The sequence below is a fragment of the Coptis chinensis genome, chromosome 1, assembly GCF_015680905.1.
Source record: "Coptis chinensis isolate HL-2020 chromosome 1, ASM1568090v1, whole genome shotgun sequence".
In the NCBI taxonomy this organism is placed as follows: Eukaryota; Viridiplantae; Streptophyta; class Magnoliopsida; order Ranunculales; family Ranunculaceae; genus Coptis; species Coptis chinensis.
In genome coordinates, this window is record NC_141456.1 from 23,118,323 (window position 1) to 23,140,173 (window position 21,851).

Genomic DNA, 21,851 nt, shown 5'->3' on the forward strand with positions numbered 1-21,851 from the left:
TCTCCATTTTAAATAAAATACAAAACCACATTTTTAGAGATTCATATTTAAGTCAACAAAGGATTTTTAGTCATGACGACCACTAGATCCAGAAATCCCATAAATTCTTAGGCTCAAATCCTTTTATACATTTAAAAGGGTCCATATACCATAAGCACCACATTGATTATCTTTTGCCACTCCATGACCCTTCCAATAATTATTCTCGGCAAACCATGTTAATTCGAAGCTAATTAACCTCATCAACTATTAATCTCGAAATAATAGACACTTATTGCAATTGAGAAATAAGTTTGTTTTTATTGTAAATAAAAATGCTATCCATCTTTAGATTTCATTCTTTGGATCACCACTAAACTGGATTCCATTCCATGGACCGCTTCTAAATTGGAATTTGTCCTTGAAACAAATAAGCTTCGGGAGAAATTAAATAAAATTAAATTAACTGAATAGAGCTTGAACCCACCGCTGTGGAAAAGCAACTGAAGCAGAGAAGAAACAATATTTCCATCGCAAAATTCGAAAGTAGCAATAAAAAAATCAGCACTTGAGGAATTGGAAAAATGAAAGGAAAAACAATTATAAGTTGGAGGAAACAATTATTTTGTACCTCAAGTGTCGATTTCCAGCAAATCCTCCAAAATCAGCTATAAGTAAATTGAAAATAAAGGAAAAAAATTGTGAGGGAGAGATAGAGAGAAGTGAGAGAGGAGATCGAAAGCGGATGAAGAGAGACAGAGGAGAGAGACTATCTCTTGATTGAGAGCGAGCTGTGAATGAGAGGGAGATGAGAGCGAGAGATGATGGTGGCAAATTTTTCTTCCTCTAGTGGGCAAATTTGGACTGGCAAAAGAGTTTAGGGGGAGAGGTGGATTCTATTTTCCCACTTCTAGTGGGAAAATATCATTAGTCGGCTAAAAGAGAATAGTGTTTGCCAGTGTGCTTAAATGCACCCAAACACTGGCAAATGGTACATCTAGTGGGAAAATAAAATTTGCCACTCTCATTTGCCACTAAACAAACACACCCTTAAATAAAATATAAAACCACTTTAGGATTAGGATTTTAGTTGACCTGAACTAGTTCATGGCTTCTAGGGGCAGGATTTGGGTTTAATCTTTGAAAAACCGGTTTTTTTTTCACCTCAAAACCTCTCTGCTTTTAAGAAAATAATAAACTACCCAAAATACCTCCACGTAAATAGATTCGTGAATTTTCTATTTTCTCACCACACACACTTCCTTATTGTTTCCATCTCTGGCTAGCTTTTTTTAGATCTCAAATCTTTCTCGCAAATTTCATAGTAGTACGAGTAAATTCTCTATTTTCTCATCAACAAAAAAAATAAAAATGAAAGCAACAAAAGAGAAAAATAAAACTCTACAATTTCAAAAAAAATTGAAAATCCAACAAAAAAATCAAACCTTCAAGTTCTAGAAGAGATGGAGATGAAATTGAGAAGATGACTGCTCCAAAAACTACGAACAAACCAAATCTTGTTAAAATCAGTTCAAGTTTTCATAGTTTTGCAATTTCAAATTTAGATTTTTATGTTTGTGTATGTAGTATTTTTACTATGCATTTTAATATTTTCGTAGTTGTTTTTACTCCACATTCTTTAATTTGCATAATATTTTTTATTTTTTTACTATACATTTTTATATTTTCGTAGTTTTTTTTACTCTGCATGCTTAAATTTGTATAGTATTTTTTATTTGCTTTTTCATGTTTGTGTAATGTGTGGTGGTAATTTTAATCTGCATTGTTAACTTTGCATAGTATTTATATTTTGTATAGTATTTTTACTCTGCATTTTTAGATTTGCATAGTATTTGTACTTTGCATAATACATGAGTTGTATCCATTATTCATCTTTGTGTATGAAAATAAATACAGTCAAATGTCGGAAAAAAATTAGAAAAAAGGAAGAAAGTGTTATTGTTAATCTTCTCATCTTTTCAGTAGCCATTTTCTAGAACAAAATATTCACATGTATATACAAATTTGTATAGTTTAAACTAGTATGAAAATATAAATTTTCATATGTAAATATAACTTTACTTAGTTTAACTAGTATGAAAATATATGTTTTCATATGTAAATATAAAATTGCATAGGTTAACTACTATGAAAATATAAACTTTCATACGTTATCTCAAATTTACATACATGTTTAGTTTCAAAAACTACTATGCAAATGACAGTTTTCATATGAAAAAAAAAAATCATGTTAACTAACTATGTAAATATAAATTTTCACAGGAAAAATCAGAAGTCATGCTTATTCCGATTTAAAATTTTGGTATAGTGCCAATTGCGGCTTGCGCTTTTTTATTTTCCTCTTGCAACGCTATTGCTTTCATTCATTTTCTTGTTTCATATTTTTATTGGCTTTTTTATTGTGGTTCATGCAATTATTTTCCTCTTAGGCATTTCCACAAATACGCAATGAACATATTCAACTTCTCCCCCACCTTGAATATATACCACTCAAATTTGTACCTATAAAATATGGTTATCCATGAACCCATTTTCTATCACAAGAAATCGGTGTTCTTTTTTTAGTATAACGAAGAATCTTCGCTGCTTTATTGGAAAAGATAGTTTTTCTTCGAAAGATCTTGATTTAATGAAAATGGTAGAATAAGAAACCAAAAATTTAAGGGGATAAAAATTAGACCGCAAATTGCTTACAATTTGGAAAACGAGGAGTTCAATTGGCAAGGCTTAAATAATAGGTAGGTTCTACGAATACGTTCATGACTAAGGAGTTTACACATAACCGGATTGGATTGAGGGGGCTGAGGCGCATTTCTTACTTCTAGGGGTGTTGTGTTGTCTTCGTTGGGCTGGACTATGAATACAATAAATCCAACTTGCATTGTATGTGTCTTGTCAAATGTGCAATTTACTCAAAAAACTCGGACCTATAGAGAACGCAGGTACATTAGTGAATGGGAGCATTCACAAAACTAGAATTGAGATGGAATAGACGAAACAAAAGGTCATACCTAGCTCATGTACAAAACTCCAATAGTAGGCTGGTACATAGTACAAAATATCAAGATATGCTATATATCGACTTCTGATTTATGGATATGTATCGTGGATATATCCTCCTCTATAGGAATATTTTACATTTAGGGCATCTGAAAATATCGTAGATATATCACGATATATCAACAAATATCTACAAATATCAACAGACTGTGTGTGGGTATTTTTTTACTGCAAATATCGTTGATATATCACTATATATCGACAAATATCAACACAATAAAACTGTGAGTACTTTTTTTACTGCAAATTGTCGATATTTTCTTTAAATGTAACGATAGTTTTAATATAAACTACTCTAGTGTCCAAAAATGCTAACTAACTTATTTGCACATATTTAGAATTGTTATATATAGTTATAAAATCATGTTTTAAATTCCAAATACAAATTCAAATATTTTAGAAAAATGAGAAAGTGATAAATATTGAAGGAAGAGAACTTATATTTTTGTAGCATTGAGAATTCGTCGGTTTGCAATCAATTTGGGTCATCAACTCTGCCTTCCCTCAAGTTTCACTGTCTATCAACTCAATAATTACCACCATTTTTCTTATCATCTCAATATCTACCACCACCACCAATCAATGTTATCAGACCTAGTCTGAATCTCAATCCGGCAAAGGGACTGGGTTATAGGGTTGTTCATTAATAGATATAAATTAATAGATTGGTCTATGTATGTTAATGTTGTTCATTCTCCAGTAGTTAGTGGGCATACTATTTTACCTAAAAACCTAGGTTCAATCCCACCAAGCAACACGACAGTGTACAACTTGAGTCTACAGGGTTTGAATCCACACTTTAGCAAAAAAGAAATTACATTTAGCAATTGCCACAAATAAAGAAAAATATTGTTGATATCGTCAAAGTATTATAGATATATCGCGATAAATTCAAATGTTTAGTGATATATTGTCATATCCATCATCTCATTGAAATATTACGATATATCAAAAAATAACTATGATATTTATATTGGAATATATCTCCTAAAATATCGTGATATTTATATATCCTTATTTGATTTCTTAATATATATCGCAAAATATAGTGATATTTTGTACTATGGGCTGGTAGGGTTCTTTTTTCGTTCTTTCTTCTTGTAAAATTATAGTTCGTAATATGGTCCACTAGCTTCAGACTTTCGGTACAAAGTCACAATCTAAATATTACCTTTTCCCTGTTGAATGTGGAGCCTGGAAGTTTTAATGGATGGGGATAAGCTGAGTATTCATGTAATCATGAATAAACAAATCCCCATTCTCTTTGAGTACAACCATCTTTTCACCTGTTGGAACTTTAGCAATACGCCATTTCTCTTTCCATATACAAGTGCTTAACAACATTTAGAAACATGAAGAAACGTGTTGACAACATCACATGGGGGCTCTCAATTCCATCACCACAAACTTTCACTTCAGTTGCTATCAAAACATCCCTCGCTCTCTTTCAGTTCCTTATTTCACTAGTTAGATTCCATTTGATAATAATGCGCGCCAACATTATTTTAGATTACGAAGTTTGGATCTGTGACTCAAAACACACTTTCATATGGGCGCGTAGTATTGGCACCCGATAAATGGGACTATCCTTATATATCCTTTTACACCCCATATGCTCATAGTTCTACTGCAGACAACTGCCGCGAGATCGCACAATCCATGACATTGGGTTGCCCCGAGATCGCATATCCCACGGCAGGCAGTTGCTGCGGCATATTTTTTTTGTGTTTTTTGTTTTTTTTTTACTTTAAATTTTGCGTATTGAACACACACGACATATGGATACTTCATTTTCTTCTTTAAAGTTTCTTTATACACTCCAAGAACAACACCAAAACCATGACAAAAAAAATATACAATCGAGCCATAATTTTGCTATCTCGCGGCAAATATTTTCATATGCTATAAGAAAATTTTGTGATTAAATTAATGAAGAAGAGTTTTGATAATTAACACAAGCAAATACTCCATTTTAGTAAACAAAATTATCTCGCGGCAACTAACTTTTTTTTATGGTGGCTATTAAAAAAAAAAACACACCCCACGACAGCCACCTTCCGTGGGATATGGGATCTCGTGGCAACCTGATGCCGTTGATTGTGCGATCCCGCGACTGGTGCTCGCCGTTTGTGTCTTTTGTGTATTTAATAGAGGGGTGCTAGTACCGTTGAATTGATCAAAGGGGTGCTAGTCCCATTTTACCGCTGCCCTTCTTATGGTGTTCCTTAAGAAGGAAATATATTGACACCATGTTTTACTCTTTACTCCATTCATGCTGATACACGTGTTCTCGTGCACGTGTTCAAAACTCGTTTTCTTATGGTGTTCATGCACGTGTTCTATACATCAAAAGACGTCAGAAAGGAAAAAAAAATAGAAGGGAGGGGAGGGGAGGGGAGGGGAGGAGGGATATAGAATATTTTATAATTACACTTTTATCCTCAAAAATTTAGATATTTACTTTTCTATGAACTAATGTGCTGGTTGGAGTTTTACTTTTTTAATGGGGCAAAACAATCTTGAGAAAAAAGTGACAAGAGATTTCGAAGACCAATTTCGGGCCAAAATCACTCTCAATCTTAGTGGCATTTTTTTTTGAAATCACCCACAAACCCAATTTTCGGGTGAAAATAACCTGAAAACCCAATTTTTTGGTGAAAATAACCTTGATTTAAAAAGACAAATAAAAGTGTTTATTAGTGAAAAAACATTTTAAAATTAAATGTGTTTTTTGATTAAAAAAAAATAGTTTTTTCATTTTTGGTCCCAAAACTTGTTTTTGATAATTGTAAAACTTGTTTTTTGATTTTTGTTTTGAAGGAAACACTTTTTGAGCTAAAGGCAAATGAATATATTTGAACATTGTTTGTTCATAGCTTTTAAGAAAAGTCACAACCAAACATGTTTATTTTTTTTAGAATAAAACTTTTCATAAAAGTGTTTTTTAAGAAAAAAATTTTTTTGAAAAATGAGAACCAAACCAAACAACATGCGTTTTGGTATGAACAATGATTTTTTATCTTGTTCATACCCCAAATAAGTGAACATACCTCATACAATATATTGAGGTATTAGGTATGAACAGAGATTGTTCATAGTTTATGTTGATGTCCCAAATATGTATAAAATAGGTGTTCTTACTGATCATACATTATGTTGATGTATGAACAATGATTGTTCATACCCCAAATAGATATTTTTACTGATCATATATTATGTTGAGGTATGAATAGTGATTGTTCATACCCTAAATGGATAAGAATAACAATGATTGTTCATACTCCAATAAGTGTTTCTTACTGATCATACATTATGTTGAGGTATGTAACAGTGATCGTTCATAACTCATGTTGAGGTATGCAACAGTGATTGTTCATACTCCAATAAGTGTTCTTAATTATTGATCATATATTATGTTGAGGTATGAACAATGGTCGTCCATAGCTCATATAGTATGGATAGTAATTGTTCATACTCCAAATATGTATGAACAATGATTGTTCATACTCCAATATAATGAGTGTTCTTAATTACTGATCATACATTATATTGAAGTATGAACAATGATTTGAAGTGATTGTTCATACTCCAATAGGTGTTTTCTTATTGATTATAGCTCATGTTGAGGTATGCACAGTGATTGTTCATAGATCATGTTGAGGTATGAACAGTGATTGTTCATACCCAATAAGTATTCTCACTAATCATATATTATATTAAGATATGAACAATGATTGTTTTTGTTCATACTTCAAATAGATAAGAACAATGATTGTTCGTACTCGAATATGTATTCTCACGTACTAATCATACTGCATATGGCATATTCATGACATGAGAGGTTAGTTGGGCAAGTGGGCGGATGCGATATAGGAAAGAGAAAACATGCAGCAGTGGATCAGATCTGCAGAACCCTAACCACATTGAAACCGTCGCGACACGTGGTGAGATAGGGGACGCTAGATGAAAGAGAGATCAATGAACCACAAGAAGAAGTTAGAGAAAGAGGGACAAAAGAGGGGGGGGGGGGAGAAAAAAAAAGAAACCAGAGAGAAGAAAAAAGAGAGAAGAGTAAGGAATTAATACAAGTAATCCCATAGGTTGTAATAATAGTAGATACATTTGGCGCCGTCTGTGGGGACCCGAAAGAAAATGGCCACTATAGTGAAAAAAGGAGTATGGAGACCTAAGAAAGCAATATTTAGAGAGGCGGTCGAGGAAACAGAGAGCGCTGAGGGGGAAAGGTAGGAGAGGAATAAATATCTGACGTGGCGGCGGACGCTACCAGACTTCTCCAGGAGGAGATAGTTAGGGTACGGAATGAGAATGACGAGTTGAGAAAGGAAAGAGAGACTACACAAGGTGAAACGGAGCGGGGGGATCATCGGAGCAGTGAAGTGGAGGGGGAAAATGAGGAGTATCCGCCACGGGACGCAGAGCAAACGATGGGTATCACATTGGAGGTAGTACAAGCTATGATTTAGAAATATAGGGAAATGAACCGCGTAGTAGAAAAGGCGAACCAGAGCGCTTAGAAGGAGGTTGCAAGCCTCAACAAAAATCCGCTGGCAGATTCGATATGGAATTCGAAAGTGCCTAAGAGGTTCTCCCAACCCAGATTTGAGAGGTATGATGGGAAGGGAGACCCGACTGATCACTTGCACCATTTTCGGCAACAGATGTCGTTATGGCAGGAGAATAAGTATGATGGGCTTTATTTGCATGATGTTCCCCCGATCTTAAGAGGAGCCTCGATTGGTATTTACTGAGGTTGGCTTCGCGGAGCATCAAAACGTTTGAAGAACTGGAGCGCGCATTTGTTGCCGAAAAGAAGGTGGTTGATATCGTGGCTCTGTTCAACATAAAACAAAGGTCCGCAGAATCATTAAGAGAGTTTTTGTGTAGGTTAAAGGAAGAGACACTGAGAGTGGAAAATTTGGATGAACATACAGCGGTCATAGCCTTCCAGCAAGGCTTGAGGTCGGGAACTAGAGTTCATGAGTCGGTTTCCAAAATCGAAATCACTTCTTTGCATGCTCTGTATCCAAAGGTCGAAAAATACATACGATACGAGGATATAATGCAGAGGAATGTGAAGGAACAGAAGAGATCAGGGAAGGCAGTGCAGGCTGTCGACAGAGATGACTGAAAGGGAAAGAGTAGGATAGAAGAAAGAGAGAGAGAGAGGAGCATATAGAGGGGAGAGCCGAGGTCCGGAGAGGATGGGGGACCGAGGAAGAAAGGATATCCGAGAGAGGAAGCCATACCGCGAAATCGAACAGACTCCGCTCAACAGGCCCTTAGAGGAAATCTTGCCTTTAATTACGGGGCAACAATATTTTGAGGGTCCGCGGAGTACACCTGTGGAGGTAGAAGGGAAACCATTCTGCGCATATCATCAAATCAGGAATCATGCCACTAATGAATGTTATGCCTTGAAGTGGTTAGTGGAGATGATCGAAAAGGGGATGCTCAGGGAGTTTGTCGCGGATGTTCGTCAAGCTGAGAGAGTGCCAGCTCCAGCTAGAATTTTAGGTACCATCAATGTCATCTTTAGTGGAGAAACCCTGGGAAGAAATGCACACAGAGAAAAGATAAGAAAGACAGTGAGTTTACAATAGGTGAATGAGGTGGTGAGCATACCACGGTTAGTTCGCAGAACCGCGATGGGTGAGGAAAGCATAATGTTCACCCCAAAAGCCTTAGAGTCAGTAATTTCCCCGCATGAGGATGCATTGGTGATTACTATAGCGATGGGCAATTATATGGTAAAGAGAGTGTTGATAGACTGCGGAAGTTCAGTGGACTTGTTATTTAAGGGGGCTATGGAGGAGATGAATATCGGTAGAGATCAGTTAAAAGCTCCTCAAACCAATCTGTATGGGTTCAACGACAATATGACAGAACCCATGGGGGAATTGATGCTACCAGTTACAGCAGGTCCAACAACGGTATTCACCAGGTTTATGGTGGTGGACTCTAGCTCCCATTACAATGCCATTCTAGGGAGAAAATGGATCCATGAAATGAAGGCCATTCCATCGACATTTTACCAAGTGATCCGCTTCCCTACTAATGGGGGGACATACGAGATAATTAAGGGGGGATCAAGTGGCAGCGCAGAACATCCATTAGGTTACTGTAAAGAGTGTGGTCCGCGGAACGAAAGGGGAGGGGTCGTCAAATGAACCAGGATCAGCATAGCAATTACAGGAGGCAGCGGAAACAGAAGTGTACGAGCCTCCGCTGGGACCGAAAACTTTGGATGAGTTGGAGGTAGTGAACCTCGGGGTGGGAGATGAGGAAAAGTTTTTGTCGGTAGGAGCTGACTTGCCGGAGGAATAGAAGTGTAAGCTGGTGCAGTTTTTGATAGAAAATACCGATATATTTGCATGGGTAATTGAGGATATCACGGGTTTAAACCCAGAGTATGCCTGTCATCACTTACATATGAATGAAGATGCTAAGCCGGTAAGACAAAAAATGAGAAGCATAAGACCCAAATATGCTGAGGAGATTTGCGAAGAGGTTATACGAATGAAGGGGCGGGGATAATAGGGGAAGTAGAGTTTACAGAATGGTTGTCGAATGTGGTCGCGGTACCGAAAAAGAACGGCAAGGTTAGAATGTGTGTTGACTTCACAGATGTAAACAAGGAATGCCCAAAAGATTGTTACCCTATGCCCCGGGTGAATGAGCTAGTAGATAGAACGATAGGATTCAAAATGTTTTCCTTCATGGATACATCGATGGGATACAATCAAGTCGCGATGTTCGGGCCAGATCAGGAGAAAACCACCTTTGTGGTGGAGGGTGGTACCTATTGTTATACCAGGATGCCCTTCAGCTTAAAAAATGCGGGAGCTACCTTTCAGCGGTTGGGAGAAAAGATGTTCGAAGGCAAGATTCGAAAAGGGATCAAAATATACATTGACGATATGGTGGAAAAAAGCATGTCGGAAAAGGAACACTTAGAAGGCCTCCATGAGACTTTTGGCATACTGCGCAAGCATAAGCTGAAACTCAATCCCGAGAAATGCACATTTGGGGTAACTTTAGGAAAGTTTCTAGGCTACATAGTCACCCACCACGGAATAGAGGCGAATCCAGAGCAGATTTGATCGTTGATTGAAATGTCGTCTCTACAGAATGTGAAGGAAGTACAAAGGTTGGCTGGGAAAGTCGCGACACTTAATAGATTCATTTCCAAGTTGTCGGACAAATGTCGACCTCTATATCACTTGCTGAGAAAAACACCTAATTTCCATTGGACCGCGGAATGTGAAAGAGCCTTCCAAGAGTTAAAGGATTACCTAGGGAAGGCACCCTTGCTATCACGGCCAGAGTAGGGGGAAATGTTGCATTTGTATCTGGGTGTTAGCGAGTACGCGATAAGTTCAGTTCTGGTGAGGGTGATCGACAAGATAGAAAAGCTAGTTTACTTTCAAAGCAAAACCTTACTGGATGCAGAGACCCGGTACAGTAGAATTGAAAAGTATGCTTTGGCCTTGATATATTTAGCTCTTAAGTTGAAGCCTTACTTCGAAGCTCATTCTGTGGCGGTAGTAACAAATTTGCCTCTTAAGCAAGCGTTGAAGGTCGAGAAGTCAGGTATGATGCTGAAATGGGCGGTATTACTCAGTTCTTATGAGATTACATACCAAATCAGGACGGCAGAAAAGGCACAAGCCATGGTGGAGTTTTTGGCCGAATTTCTGGCAGAGGACCCCACTTGGGGAGAGGAAATTGTAATGGAATATGAAGGGGAGGTTAGTCGCGATACTTTGGATCCTTGGGATATTCGCAATGGGTGGAGAGTGTTCGCGGATGGTTCTGCTACTGATACAGGAAATGGAATTGGGGTCATGTTAGTGACTCTTGAAAACAATCTCGTTGAGCTATCTATGAAACTGGGGTTCGCAGCTTCAAATAATGAGTCTGAATATGAAGTTATGATAGCTGGATTAGACTTGGCCAAAGATCTGGGGGGTGAATGAGTTGTCTATTTCCTCATATTCCAATTTGGTAGTTTGTCAGGTGAATGGAGGGTTTACGGCTCGCTGCCCAAGGATGGCGAGATACCTTGAGGTCCTACAGCGAAAGGCAAGCAAGTTCGACAAAATAAAGTTCGCCCACTTAGGCCTTAGAGAGAATAGACATGCCGATGCTTTGGCTTATGTGGCGGTGGTTCTTCCTGGTTCAGAGGGTCGGTCTATTGAAGTTAGGGTTTTGAGCAAGCCAAGTACATTAGATGAGGGTGGGGTGGCTCACCACTGAGAGGGATCAGGGTTGGATGGAACCGATAAAGACTTTCTTAAGGGGAGTAGAGATAGAGAATAAGCAGGAGAGGTGAAGAATGGAACAGCTGAGTCAGAGGTACACAATGCTGGAGGGTGACCTATATAGGAGAAATTTCAGTGGACCATTGCTAAAATGTATACGTCCGCGACAGGCACAAGAAGTTCTGGCTGAGGTTCACGAAGGTGATTGCGGGAGTCATTTCGCAGGGTGAACAATTACCCACAGGTTGATATCACAGGGGTATTTCTGGCCACATATGAAGAGAGATGCCACAGAGTACACCAAGAAATGTGAGAAATGCCAAAGGTTTCCACCGTTCATACATTTACCAGCTAAGCCCTTACATAATGTGTTCAGCCCTTGGCCGTTCCCCATGTGGGGACTAGATATTGTAGGGCATCTACCCATGGCGAGCGGAAAAAGGAGATTTATGTTGGCCAGTACTGATTATTTTACCAAATGGGTGGAGGGTGTGGCTTTGCAACATGTTAAGGAAGAGAATGTGAAAAAGTTTTTATGGGAAAATATCATCTGTAGGTTCGAGCTCCCACATACGATCATCGCAGATAATGGAACTCAATTTACTGGGGGAAAAGTGCGAGAGTTTCTTCAAGCGTTTAGGGTGAAGCAGAGGTTCTCAGCCCCATACAATCCTGAGGAGAATGGACAAGTTGAGGCATCGAACAAAATTATAATGGATAATTTAAAGAGAAAATTGGAGGATCAAAAAGGCGCCTGGGTGGACGAGTTGAATCACGTGTTATGGGCTTATCGTACCACACCGCGGACATCCACTAAGGAATCATCATTCCCAATGGCATATGGTGTAGAGGCCGTCATACCAGTGGAGATGATAGTGTCCATGACTAGGACCCAGGCTGTGGAAACCGGAGTGAATTAGAGGATATTAGCTACTGATTTGCATCTCATTGAAGAAAGAAAAGAAATATCCCACATTCGGTTGGAAGAATACCATAGAACTTTACAGAGATAGTATAATAAACGTGTGAAACCGCGATCTTTCAAGGTGGGTGACTACGTGCTGAGACGAGTTACCCTGGCCACCAAGAAGGAAAATGAAGGAAAGTTAGTTTCAAATTGGGAGGGACCCTATGTCATAAGGGACAAGGGTAATTCTGGAACGTATGGATTGCAGACTGCGATAGGGGACAAGATAGAGAAGCCGTGGAACATTAGACTGTTGAAAAAGTTCCATGAGTAGAGTCTTTTATCTAGTCTTTTAAACACGGAGTATCGTAGTTAAAGCTATGTGAGCAGAGAAATGATGTTTTATGTTAAAGATTATTATATCAATAATAAAGAATGCACTTCCTTTAAATGTGTCGAAAAAGAAATTTGAGAAAATCAAACTTAGGGGCAAATCGAGTTCCCCCACCAGGGCTTCACAGCCATCCAAAGAATGGGATGGGGGGATTATCCCTTCAGCGACCAAGAGTCCGAATTGACTTGGGGGCAAATTGAGTTGCCCCACCAGGCTTCATAGCTGCCCAAAGACAGCGAGGGGGATTAGCCCTTTGCGAAGAACGAGTCCGAATCAAACTTGGGGCACAGAAAATCCCCCAACTGGCTTCACAGCCGCCCAAATACAGTGGGGGGATTAGCCCTTCGCGGACCAAGAGTCCGATTCAAACTTGGGGGCAAATTGAGTTGCCCCACTAGGCTTCACAGCGTAAAAAAAGACAGGGGGATGAGCCCTTCGCAGACCTCGAGTCCGAATCAAACTTGGGGCACAGAAAAGCCCCCACCAGGCTTCACAACCAACCAAAGACAGTGGGGGGATGAACCCTTCGCGGACCTCGAGTCTGAATCAAACTTGGGGCAGAGAAAACCCCCTACTAGGCTACACAACCGCCCAAAGACAGCGAGGGGGATGATCCATTCGCGGACCACGAGTCAGAATTAAACTTGGGGCAAAGAAAAGCCCCCGCCAGGCTACACAACCGCCCAAAGACAGCGGGGGGGATGAGCCCTTCGCGGACCACGAGTCCGAATCAAACTTGGGGCATAGAAAAGCACCACCAGGCTACACAGCCGCCCAAAAATAGCGCTGGGAGAGCCGAGGCGAATCAAACTGGGGGGGCCTGAGAAAAGCCCCCACCATGCTTCCCTGACCACCCAAAGACATCGGGGAATGAGTCCTTCATGAGACCACGAGTCCGAATCAAACAAGGGGCAAACTGAACACCCTCCAACGGGCTTCAAAGCTAACATAACCTCAGAAGTAATTCAATTGAAATTAGGCCTGCTAAAAAAGTTGGGATCTCACATCATGAGAAGGGGGAAGTTGGAGAAACGAGTTTGATTGATGACCTGCTGGGCATACCCAGAAATCCAGGCAAAGAGACATATACACAAATACAAAGAGTACAACCAGTCAGAGTATGTGAACTGCAAAAGAACAAAAATGCAAAAACACAATTTCGCTGCATCACTGTTGTCCTTCGGTCGCGTCTTGCTAAGAGGAAACTTCATCCACATCCACATCCACAGCGGAGTTAGTATCATCATCCACCGAAATATGGGAGGTGACCGCACTGGGAGTGGGTAGGGGTAGCAATGGTGTAGCAGCCTCAATCGGGGAGGTGACCGGAGTTGAATTGGAATTGAGGTTTGAGTGTCAGGTACTGGAGGCGGTGCTGGAAGAAGGCGGCTGGCCGCAGTAAGCTCTTCGAGCTGTTGTTTAAGTTTGTGGGCAATCTTCTTCTCAGCTAAGCTTCGGAAGCGGTCCACTACATCCTTCACGGCCTTGTCCACAGTGGCCTGAATGGCGAGCTTATCCGTCTCTTTCTGGCTCTCCATTTTGGAAGCGACCCCCACTACATAATTGCGGTGCTTGTCTTCAACTAGTTGGAGCATTTTTTGGGCCTTCACAGCTACGATTCGAAGATCGTCCTGGTCCTTCTCCAGCTTGGCATACTTTGCTTTCCAGTCTTCAGGCCCCTGAATCTCCTGCTTCGTGACCTCCAGAGATTCCAGTGTGTTGGTTAGACCGCGCAACACATAGCTGATGTCCAGACTCAGCTGAAAATATAACTTGTTAGCAAGGAATATAAAGGAAAAGATAGGAGAAGAGGGAAAGACCTTTTCCCAACCATGGTAGATAGATGTTCTATGAGAGGCCAGTGAGCCAGAGTCACCGTATGCTTGATCCTTGGGAAGATGAGAGCTGAAGAAGAGGGATGTTGCGACGGCAGGGTTCTCCAAGGCCGAGTCGCGAATAGTTATATCGCGGTCTCTAGCCTTGAATTGAGGTTGCCAGATGTCATCTGTATCAGAGGACAGGGCCCCCGATGAGTGGGGGTCTTTCCTATGATGGCGCGTGGGAGCCAAGGGCCGTGCCGGTGCAACATGGGGTTCATTGGGGTTTGGAGGCGCGGTCCGGGTCTTTTTTGCTGAGGGGCTCTTGCCTGCAACTTCGGTGGGCTCATCACTTTCGGAGTCACTTTCCCACAATTTGAGCTTGTTTGGGGCTATGGCAGCGGCAGGAACAGTAGAGAGGGGATGAGCAAAATCGTCTTCCCAGTCTGCTAAAGTAGAATACGAAGAGGGGGCGACGGTATCTGGGGTAGCTTTGTGGGATTGAGCGGCGGATCGTCGGGCAACGACTTGGGAGTGGTAGATCTTGGTGGTGTACTTGAAGGACTTGTGGGCCTTTCTTTTAAGGAGGGGTGAGGATTTGGGGTGTCTTTCTTTGGGAGGTGGCGGGCGATAGAGGGGGCCTTGGTATTTACCAATGTTTTTCAACGAGGGATCAAGTAGAAGAGGGTTGCCTTTTTTTGGATCGATGCCGAGAACTTCACACTGGGCACTTCCCAAATCACGGAGTCTTTGAAAAAATTTGGATGAGATGCTGGCGTAAATTTGAGATAGCGAGTCAGGTTTCCAACCTGAGTCAGAAAAGAAAGACAAGTTAAAATCAAAAATAGAAAGTAGCACTGCAAATCCAAAGATTTTACGTACCACTTTTAAGGAAACTGAGATTCCTCAGAGAAACTTCAGATGGAAGGTCCGCGGAGATAAAACTACCAGACACATACAAAGGATAGTAATGCCAGACTTTATCAGAAGTTGTGATATGGAGGACAAAAGACTTCTTCTGCGGACGCGTACAGAAAGATTGATACCCTATACTACCAAATTTGGTGCTCTTCTTTATATAATAGTGAGCTATTATATCACAGAGTTGGATTTTAGGTGAATGGGTTTCATTGTAATGATTCGCAGCATATAGGACACGCCAAAAGTTATCTATGCCTTGGTATGGCGGGATGTTGAAGTGATTACATACCTCGATATCCAGAAGGGTTAAGGGAAAACGCAAGCCAGCCGCTATCTGACCTAAAGTAGCGATAAGACAACCTGGCCGCGGTTTTACCAAATGAGGGAAATGTGTGACGCCAGACACATGCTCAAGGACCACGTCGGCTGGGATACCATAAGCAGCTTTAACTGCATCTAAGTTAGGTCTACAATGGTATGACGGTGGGGGAAGAAGAGTGGCTTTCCTTCCTGAAGTAGACGGTTCAGCTGCTGGGATGGCAGAGCTCGAGGCCAGGGATTCAGATCTAGCCGCAGTATGACCACTAGATCTGGGAGTAGAGGACTTCGACCCGTTGGATCTAGTGGCTGAGGTGCTCACCGATTCAGACTCTAACATGTCAGAATAAAATAAAGGGAGAAACCAACTAAAGTAACAATGGTGAGAATAAGATGCGAAGGGAAAAGGAAGGGGAGCAGTAACGCAAATGATTTTAACCAGACAACAATTGATGGGAAGAGAAAGGATGGAGACAAACCTGAGATGCAAGGTAGCAAGGGGCAACAAAGCAAGGTGGAAGAAAGACTTGATCGGAGCTAGAGGATCCCACGAAAATGGAGAATAGTAAGAGGAAGTGGAAGAGGCTAGAAGATGAAGTGAGAAATGAAATGTTGGAGTGGGGGTTTTGAGGGAAGAGAAAGGTTTGAGCGGGATTCTAAGAGACAGGGGCAAAAAAGTAATCACCGGAGAAAAAGGACCAGGGGGAAGGTGATGCGTGGGGCCTCGAAAATCGAAAAGACAGGATCGATATGCGTGCGCTTTGGACATGTGGAAATAATGATAGAGCACGCACGTGCCAAGAATGAAGAAGAGACGGGTGGGAAGATGTAGTTCTTGGTCCCGTTGTCTGTCCGCTGACCATAAAAGGGGCCGCCGAATGTCAATGGGACCAAGAGGGGCATCTGTATAGGGCATATTCATGACATGAGAGGTTAGTGGGGCAAGTGGGCGGATGCGATATAGGAAAGAGAAAACATGCAGCAGTGGATCAGATCTGCGGAACCCTAACCGCATGGAAACCGCCGCGACACGTGGTGAGACATGGGACGCTAGATGAAAGAGAGATCAACGAACCACAAGAAGAAGTTAGAGAAAGAGAACGAGATATAAAGAAAGAGAAAGAGGGGACAAAAGAGGGGGTGTGTTACACCCTGAATTTCGACAGAATTCGGAAAAACAATATTTGTTCCCGACATTTCAATTTTCGAGGTGTGATACACTCTCAACTCCCAAAAACCTATAATCAGTTTAAATACGTGGATAATTAAAAACCAATAAAAATTTAAGATAAACAAAAGTCCTCTTCATTTCAAAAATTCACAAATCTGATTAACTTACAAATCTCCCTTCAACAGCTCTTTAATTATAATTACAACTGAAAAATACAAATTACATTTGTCTCAACTAAAATCTGTTACACCTTAAGGGAAAACAAAACATATCCTGAATGCGACGCTAATGCAAACAAGCAGCAACCAATCTTCTTCAACACTAAACCTGTCAAGACTTATCAACTATATTCATTTAATGAACACACCCGATAAGCAAACATGCAAATCGGGTCAGCATTATAAACAATGCTGGTGTGAGTAGCTCTAAAATACAACATATACTTATACATATATTTACACAATAAATAAGGCAGTTAGTTCCTCCACCGAGGCGCCTTAACCTCTAACAAATAATACAACATCCTTAAGTACCATAATTAAGGCAGGTAGTTCCTCCACTGAGGCGCCTTAGCTTCCAATAATACAAACAATCATATCGATATGTACATACCACATGTAAGGCAGTTAGTTCCTCCACTGAGGCGCCTTAACTTCCCACTAACCACACAACAAACCATACGCATAATAAAAAGGCATTTAGTTCCTCCACCGAGGCGCCTTAGGTTCTAACTAAACTAATAACCAGCCAAGTATATTATATACTTACGCATTTCATGCTCAATTACAGAGTGGGTCGTCTTTGCACAAGTCATTAGTTTGACCCACCCTTCTGCAAAACCATATACAATCATATATTTAAAGATATATCATTAATCAATATATTACCATAATTATATTATTTAAGGCTTTCTTTGCGTGTCTCTAAAATCACGTCGTATCTATGTTTTACCTAGTTTCCCTGGCTACCACAATCGCTACCCAACGCCAAACATATACATCCACATGCCTCCCCTCACATAATGAACCACTCCGTGCGTAGCTACCCTGAGCGGGATGCCGCACACCAGGTAACCCTCACATGAAAGCCATTATATAAGTAATGCCATTATTCGGCATAAAATATCGTGCGTCTCGTTCTAAATTTTGCGAACGAAATAATCAAGCCACTATTCGGCTACGCCAGAAGGGCCAATCAAATTACTTTCGCCCAAAGGGCCATTCAGATTCACTGAAACGCCAGAAGGGCCAATCATATCACATACGCTCATCACTAGGGCGAAATCACATGAGTTGTGGTAGCTAGGTTATAAGATTTTCGTTATGTAATTTATTCAGGTGTCATACCTTAGTATCTCATAACCATTTCACTCTATCACGTGCCAAATAAATTATTGCACTAAGCCACCATATTTGGAAAATCTCAATAATAATTCTTGTTCTATCTCATGCCAGTATACTTAATTGTATTGAAGCTCAACGTTTCTCGTTATAATAAAAATCCACATTATCACGTGCCAATACTATTCATTGCACGATATCCAAGCATCTCTATATCAAATCTCAAAACTTATTATTTCATGTGCCGATCATATATTGTACTACGCCATATGGAATATATCAAGCCTTCATAAATACTACAATTCATTTAAGTAGCAACTCATAATAGTAATCAATCATGTAATGTATTTTCAATATAATTATGTGAACCCAATATTTATATGCTTTACACACTACTCACGTCAAATCTTAATTAGATAATGACAAACAAATTTATACAAGCTTCCATAGCATTTTAGCATTTGATTTGTCTATACAATTTACAACATAAAACGTAGCACAATTATACAGTCAAAAGTCTACAATCAAAGCCCGAAACCAAAACCCAAAAGTCTAAATATTTAAAGACCCCCATTGGATCTATTTTAATTTATATGGATTGGCCCAACATAACAATAGAACTGGCCCAAACAACTAATGAAATTGGCCCAAAGAAACACAACTTAGTTCCGGCCCACAGGTCCATAAAAATTACTTAAGCCCACAACAAAACTTAGAAACCGGCCCAAGAAAACTAATTAGTTTTTTGCCCAAACAACTTAACCTAAACCGGGCCCAAACTAAACAAAAGAAACTGGCCCATCGACTAAACCAAACTGGTCCGGCCCAAACAAAACAACCCAAGCCCAAGCGAAACCAACAGGTCGTCTCCCTCACCTGTTGAGCATCTCTTCTCCACCACCAGCCACCACCAGTCCCCGCTCGCTCGGCACTCCAAACCAACCGAAATAGTTCGGTTTTGAACCCCCAGAAAAACCCAACATTTCGATACCCACAAAACTCGATTCCCTCACACTTCAAAAACTCAACCCCAACCGCCATTGACGAGTCTTCAAGCTCCTAGCAGCCCCCATTCGACAGCCCTCACACACACTACACCACCCCACTACAACCAATCCTAAAACAATCAGCATAATCAACAGAAATAACAGTTCAACATATTTTACAGGATTATGTTTGGGCGAGCCGCCATTAACACGTCCTTCAAGCTTCGACCTCACTCAAATCAGCGTCAATACCACCTACCCAACACTTCACCACAACCACCTAACATCATTCAATCATAACCACCTCAGTAAGGGTTCAAAACCACAACCATGAGAGTTCAAATACTACCACATGAGCAATTCTTTCTTTTGGGCTTGGTGTCGCCATTAACGGCCCATCAAGCTTTCGACAGTTCAACGTCGATTTCTGAGTTTTCAACATAGTTAAACAATTCAACAGAGTTTAACAATACAACAGGTCGCCAAATAAAAACAGGATAATGAGTAGTAACAATAGGCAGAAACCTTAGACAGAGAAATATGTTTGTATACCCCAATACACGAAAACTATAGATTTGGTGAAATAGCAAAAATAACTACTCACCTTAATTAAAAGCTCCACGAATTCATCATTGTCCGAATTGTCGCGCTCCAACACTCTAGCAAGCGAGCTTTTATCTCCGCCTCCATTTTTATTTTATTTTTATCTAAAAAAACCCTATTCTCTGGAAAAATATGAATATATACCTGGGTTTGAAACCTAAGCCCAACACAGACTCGGGCCCATAAATCAGGCCCACATATCCCAAATCCAGTCCAACAAATTTTAAATAAATAAATAAATTAATTAATAAATTAATAAATAAATAAATACGTATTTTAAATATGGGCGTTATAGGGGGGAGAAAAAAAAAGAAACCAGAGAGAAGAAAAAAGAGAGAAGAGTAAAGAATTAATACAAGTAATCCCATAAGTTATAATAATAGTAGATACACATACATTATGTTTAGATACAGTATTAACAATTATTGTTCATACTACATATGCCGGGTTGTTTTGGTTTGGTCGGACTGCTTTTTTATTTTGTGCTAGGGGTAAATTTGACTTTTTACCACCTTAGCCATTTTTAATTTCGTGTTAGGAGTGTACTTGTCCTAAAATCTACCTGATCCTTAGAGCATTTGCAATGCAGGGGGTTTCAAGGGGTTTGTGACTATAGTCACCAGTTTTGGGGAAAAACTGCTCTGCAATGCAGAGGTGATTATCTAGTGAATATTTTGCCAAGTTGATTTCAAGGTGAAACTCATCACCGAGATAGTGGCTGACTTTTTAACTTCGGACAGGATGTTGGATTTTGTCTAGATTACAAAATATTTCTTTTTTTCCAGACGGAATCAAACATCCCGTCCGGAGTCCTAACGGCTAGTTCACCAACGGTCAGAAAGTCAGAACGGTAAAAAACGGTCAAAATAAAAAACTTTGGTATATATACAACATTTGTTTCATTTCAACTCACACTTCCAACAATTATATATCATATTTCTTCTTCCTTAAAATCAGTTCTTCAAAAAAACAAAATATCAAATGGCATCAACTCAAGCATCTCAAGCAAGTGGTAGCACTCAAGCAAAAGCAAAAACTCATTTTAGCATGTCTGAAGATCAAGCTCTATGCCTTGCTTGGATAAAAATTAGTGAAGACTCCATTGTTGGTGCTTTCCAAAATGCAAAAGGATTTTGGAATCGTGTAACAAATGAGTTCAATCAAGCACGTGGGTCAGATAGGTTTTCCGATTCAATTAGCGGTAGATGGAAATATATTTCAAAAATGATGAACAAGTTCGTGGCATTCGGTAAGCGACTTGAAAACCGTTTTGATTTAACTTAAATTTATAAATTGTCAATTTGCTAATGATTTTTGTATTATTAGTTTGTGACTGACAATGGATCCAACTACAAGCTAGCGGGCGAACTTTTGGAGAATGAACATGCTACAATGTTTTGGACTCCTTGCGCGGCACACTGCAACAATTTAATGCTTTATGATATTAATTAGGAGTAATCCGGACACTGCATTGCCAAATAGTAAGTCTGTAATTGCTGAAGCTAAAGTGGTGGTGTCCTACATTTACAGCCATGGGAGAGTGTTAAATTGGTTACGAAAGTTGACGAAGCAGAGAGAGTTGCACAAATCTTGTGTAACTAGGTTTGCAACTTCATTCTATACATTGAATAGCTTGTGGGAGAATAGAAGCCATGTGCAGGTTGTTTGTGTCGGAATTTTGGAGAAAGAGTGATTTTGTAAAAAAAAGCTATTAGAAAGAGAGTTGAGAGAATAGTGGCAAATGAATCTTTTTGGAATGATATATATTTCACTTGTCAAGTGATGCCCCCATTAGTTGATGTGTTAAGAATTGTGGATACAGAAGAGAAGCCGTGCATGGGATATATATATATGAGGTTATGAAAAGGGTTGAAGATCAGATTGAGAAGAACTTGGGCGATAATGTATTGACATGGGTAAAAGTGAAAAAAATTATCCAGAAAAGATGGGAAACTCAGTTTCATCGTCCATTGCATGCAGGTACTAAGTTGCTTTAATTTTTCAATTTTGAGTCTAACATAGCTTGAATTAAACACTAACTAGAAATGTTTT

At 39.8% G+C, this 21,851-nt stretch overlaps 1 protein-coding gene across 1 annotated transcript; it reads left to right on the forward strand.

Annotated features, from left to right (window-relative positions):
• The first annotated feature begins 10,415 nt into the window (after positions 1-10,415).
• LOC147523000 (uncharacterized) lies at positions 10,416-11,057 on the forward strand. The gene has a single exon (XM_086569203.1). The coding sequence runs from the start codon at positions 10,416-10,418 to the stop codon at positions 11,055-11,057; it is 642 nt and encodes a 213-aa protein (XP_086425329.1).
• The last annotated feature ends 10,794 nt before the right edge of the window (positions 11,058-21,851 follow it).